This window comes from Phaethon aethereus, assembly GCF_964289735.1.
Source record: "Phaethon aethereus genome assembly, chromosome: 1".
Taxonomy (NCBI): Eukaryota; Metazoa; Chordata; class Aves; order Phaethontiformes; family Phaethontidae; genus Phaethon; species Phaethon aethereus.
In genome coordinates, this window is record NC_138575.1 from 25,529,474 (window position 1) to 25,534,479 (window position 5,006).

The 5,006-nt window shown below is 36.0% G+C and overlaps 1 protein-coding gene across 1 annotated transcript; it reads left to right on the top strand.

Annotated features, from left to right (window-relative positions):
• Positions 1–215: 215 nt before the first annotated feature.
• Positions 216–3,496, top strand: NDUFA5 (NADH:ubiquinone oxidoreductase subunit A5; the record flags this gene model as incomplete). Its single annotated transcript, XM_081999251.1, has 4 exons — positions 216–281; positions 1,845–1,961; positions 2,699–2,764; positions 3,346–3,496. 4 exons carry the CDS (start codon positions 216–218, stop codon positions 3,445–3,447), a joined length of 351 nt encoding a protein of 116 aa, XP_081855377.1. The 3' UTR covers positions 3,448–3,496.
• Positions 3,497–5,006: the final 1,510 nt, after the last annotated feature.

Below are 5,006 nucleotides of genomic sequence, written 5' to 3' on the forward strand. Positions count from 1 at the left end.
CTGCCAGGAAGGCTTTCCAGCAGTCGCTCCGTAACGTGAGCTGCCCCCTCCCCTTCGTGTGCGCTGGGCAAAGCGCTGCAAATTTGTGGGTTCGCGTGTGTGTGGTGGGAGGCTGAAGCTCGGGCCCGTGCCACGGAATGGGCCCCGTCAGGTGTATGTTGCGCCGAAACAAAGTAATCAGATAGCGTGGAAATAGGTGCTTAGCTCTAATAAACATGTTTATGCTCTTGATGCAGACCACTGGACTTGTAGGATTGGCTGTAGCCGAAAACCCTCATGAGGTATGACACATGTCCTGTTCTGTATTTAATGGAAATTGTCATTGAGATCAAAGCTTTTTGTTATGTGTTTGCCTGTGTAGGTATGCTGTGTACCTTAAAGCGGTAACAAATTAGTGAAAGTGTAAAAATGTTCCGAAGTGATGAATGAAGAAAATTAGTTCTTAAAGGTTCAATTCACATCAGTAAGAGTTATTTTGCACGTATGCTTTTTGTTAGCATGTACTGATTTCAGAACACCTCCGTTGCGTAAGTACTTTTGTGAACCAATATTTGATTTCTCTCATCTTCAATGCAAAAGCAAATAGTTCTTTAAATTCAGTTCATAAACATAATTTCTACTTCACAGGCATACAGATTTTTGCTGCCTTGCTATGTTGTGTTTCCAGCAAGTACTGAAATGGCTTACAGTAAGGGGGTAAGCTAGTCTTACCTGAGAGAGGCTAACCATGTGGTGCAAAGCCACATCAGGGCCCTGTGATGACAAGCACTGTTGAGATCGGAATACTTCAGTGGTTCTTGAGACAATTTGGTACTTTCTTTTTACCTCCTCAGGCTCAGTAATGAAAGTATGTTTGCCATACCTTGCTTGCTTATTCAGGAGGCATGAGCTTTGAAAAGACTTGAGTAATTCTTTAATTTCTCTGCTTTGAAATTTCCCGCTATGCAAAGATTCTATTTCAAAAATGCTTTTGCCACCAATAGTTAGGAATGCTGTCAAAAAGAACCATTGAAAAAATCAGTATTGTTTTGTACAAATGATTCCAGCTCAGTCTACAGCCTTGTCAGACACCTTCTGGGTGGACTTACTAAATTTTAGTTTTTTATCTTAAAGCCAAGACTAAAGAAATCAACAATGCTTTAGTTGAAGTATAGATTCTGTGCCAGTACCCTTTTAATTTCCTGTTTTTAATTATTTTTATTTCTTTGACTGCAGTATTCTGCTTCTATTTCTTAGTGTTCCTATAGGACATTGGTTCCTCTTCAGTTAGATAGTTACCCAGCCAACGTAGGGCCCAAAAGCTGCAATTTCTTCACCCCAGTGTGTCCTTCATCACTACATTTAATCCAGCAAGAAAAGTTTCAGGTTTTAGTTTAATTTAAATCTGTCTGTCACTCGGCACTTTGCACCAGCATGAGAAGTGTCGAAACCCCCCACAATCTCATTATGCTTTGGTAGCTTATATGCTTCTTTATATCTTTCCCAGGTAATTTTTCAGAAACTGATCATTTGGATATGAATTTGCCTCATTTTTTAAAACTATGGTTTGTATTAGTAACACAGCTTTTATAGTTACCATTTGGCATCAAATGTACTTCAGATTGCAATTTTTTTTTTCTTTGAGAAATCTGACAGTGGTAACTTCCCAGGCCTGATAAATGCCAGTCTTACCTGAGACAGAGTTCTGTGGTTCAGACTTAGTTATTTTGTTAATCCAGCATTTCTGGATTGAGTACAATAACCCTCTATATTTTGTCTATAGCTAGTTAGCTAGTAGGTTAAGTAGGACAAGAAGTTAAATAATTCTCGTCGTGTATTTTAACTGTATCTTGTGATCACTTCAGCGCCTGCGAATACTGTACACAAAAATCCTTGGTGTCCTCCAAAACATTCCCAAAGATGCAGCATATAGGAAATACACTGAGCAGATTGTAAAACAGCGATTTAATTTGGTGCAAACGGTAAGTACAGTGCTGTTTCATAAATGTTACACATGAAAAGATTTTTAGGATGAGAAGAATGATTTTCAAAACGACTGACTTGTTTTCAGGAATGTATGTAACTTTCAGGTATCAGTTCAGAAATAGTTGAAGTCTTGAGGGGTTTTTTTGTTACGATTGGAATATTTTGATGGTGTATTAAAAAGAATTGTTAATTTCTTACTGATGTTTTCTGTGAAAATCAGAAGAAAACATAAATTTTTTTTACAATCCGTAGAACAGTGGTAATTTCCACACACTTGCACAAAAATGCATGTGCTCTTACCAATGTAGTATCTTAGCACAATCCTTGCCTTTGACATTTTAAAACACTTTTTTGGTACATTAAACTATGCAATACTGGTATTGTATGTTTAAGGTGATAGTTGAAAGGTTGTGTATTGTTTTATAAAATGCTAAGATCAAAACTTTCTTTCAAGATGTCTCCTAAAGCCCCTAGCTGCTAATCCTTCTTTGGATGTCATTAAATAGTACTTGTTTTTTGTATTTATCATTGAGAGTTTAGTGGTTTTTTTCCAATAAGAAAAGTATGTGAGATTTCTTTGATAATGTAAAATTACAAAAGCCAACTAATTTGATGATAGTTTTGAGGAAGACTAGAGTGTGATCTGTTTAAAGTTTTTGTTTTTAATGCTTTATCTGGGCTTTCTACTTCTCAGTAAAACTAAACATTTATTTTTATGTATTTGAATACACAGGAGACTGATGTGCAAAAACTGCAGGACAAACTGAATAGTGGTCACATAGAAGAAGTCATTGTACAGGTAAAGTGATGAATTTTAATGTTAGGTACAAAAGGGAGCAGTGTTTTTCAATGTTAGTTTGGCTGAGCTTCTGTTCAATTGGCAGTGTTCCATATCTTCATTTGCTGCAAAACGATCGATCAAACAGGGAGAAAAAATATCTGAAAATGAACTGTCATACAGTGATTGGGATGACCGTATTAAAACCTAACACAATTACACGTTTACTGTATTATGCTTGCATACATACCATGTATACTTACATTGCTTCTTACAGAGTCTAAATCAGTGGAAAGGGCAGAAGATGATTGAATAATATTGGGGGATAATCCAAACAGACTGGAAAAAAATCATGAAGCCGTCATTGGGAATGACGAGGTGAACAGACTGTTTGGGTATTTGGAGGTGATTCAGTATGTTTTTAAAAAGAAAACAAACCCCCAAAACACACAGTTCCTTTTGATATTTATAGATGAAAGTTGTGGTAGTCCCTGACTGTGATAGGTAGTGACATAACCAAGGTAGTGAACTGAAATAGAGGTAATTTAATACTTTGGCAATTGTATAGAATTTAAGAATTTTTGTATGGTGTTTATTAACAGGCTGAAAATGAGCTTTCCCTGGCAAGAAAAATGATACAGTGGAAACCATGGGAGCCTCTAGTTGAAGAACCTCCTTCTGACCAGTGGAGATGGCCAATATAATTTTCAAAATGGTGTAACCTCTTGAAAGTAAAAAAAAGTTAATTATTAATCTATTGTTACTGATAGTTGTCTTTAAATTAAAGATAATAACTTCATAAAAACATGTTTTGTCCTAATGTCCACTTACATTTAGCAATCTAAAGACTGCTTTTCTTGCAAAAATGGTTTTAAGAATATTCTTTTCAGCTGTTGTACAACCTTTGGTTTATTTCCTTTTGTAATTTATTAACAGGGTATTTGTGCCTCATTCTGTGTTATTTTTATAATCTGCAAATCTATGTTAACAAATACCGATATTATAGACCATTTGAAGTAGAAATCAAAGTTGTAGAAAAGTATGATCCCACCCTTCTCTCCCACCTTCGGTTGTGTGTTTTTGCCAGCTGCTGCCAGTGTCTTTATGACCATGCAAATACTGAGATCAGGGATCTGATGTAATGAAAACTAGGCTTACCAAAAATAACAGTTTTTTAGATTTCAGCTGAATCACTGACTTGAACTGGCTGACTTTGCTGCCCACATAAACCCTAATTCTGCCTCGGGGGAAGCACTGGGAAGACCCAAGATTAGAGGGGTGAGGGGGAGAAGGAAGACTACCCCCGCCAGTGACAGCAGGAACAGGTTTCTTGGTTAGCAGGTAAGTTATTATGCTTAGCATAATACAAATGGGTAGACTTTAGTGTGGGGTCTTACAAAGGCTTTGTATGTAAACATGTATACTTTATAGATGTGTTTGTAAATTATTGATTCAGACCTTGAATTCCACTTAGTAATATGAAAAAAATGGTGGATCTTTCTTGACACATCTGGCTAGGTTCTTTCGGACATTGAAATTGAAACAGTGTCTGCCTCTTCTGAAGAAAACTTGTTTAAAGATTTAAGCTTAAAAGCCCCAGTTAAAGTATCACAACTAGATCTAAAGATACTGTGCGAGTTTGCCTTTACTCACATTTTTTCAGTACCACCAATAAAGTTCTTGCAAGTTTAAAGATAAGAATATAGCAGTCTGAGAAAAATCTGCAGTTTATTAAATTGCTTGTGGTAGTGCCACTGCACTACATTACATTGCATAATATACTTTGTCATAGCTTTTTTTTCATAGTCATTAGGCCTGTAAGGTTACCTGTGACATCATTACGAATGATTAATTAACAGCTTTATATAATATTTCATACAATCAAGGTATTAGGGGAGTAGGACAGTAGAAGAGCAGAACAGTAAGTATACCTAGGGGTATACTATTGACTCTAGCAACTATTTTCACTACATTCTTTAGCATTGTTTTTTCAACTATTATTACTATAATTACAGAAAATTTTGCATTTTGAAAACTGAAAAAGCGGAAAATATTTTGCTTTCGTGGGTTGGTTTTGAAGGCTTTTTTGGTCTTGGAAAAAGGTAGAAGCTGGTCTCTTCTGAAACAAAACCACTAGATGGCAGTCCAGAAGAAGACTTTGATAAAGTTAAGAAACAGTTTTCACATCAGAAATATTAAAGTATTACAAACTTGAATGAGGACGAATGATGTCAGATGAGAAATGAAGATGAATGGTTTTTAG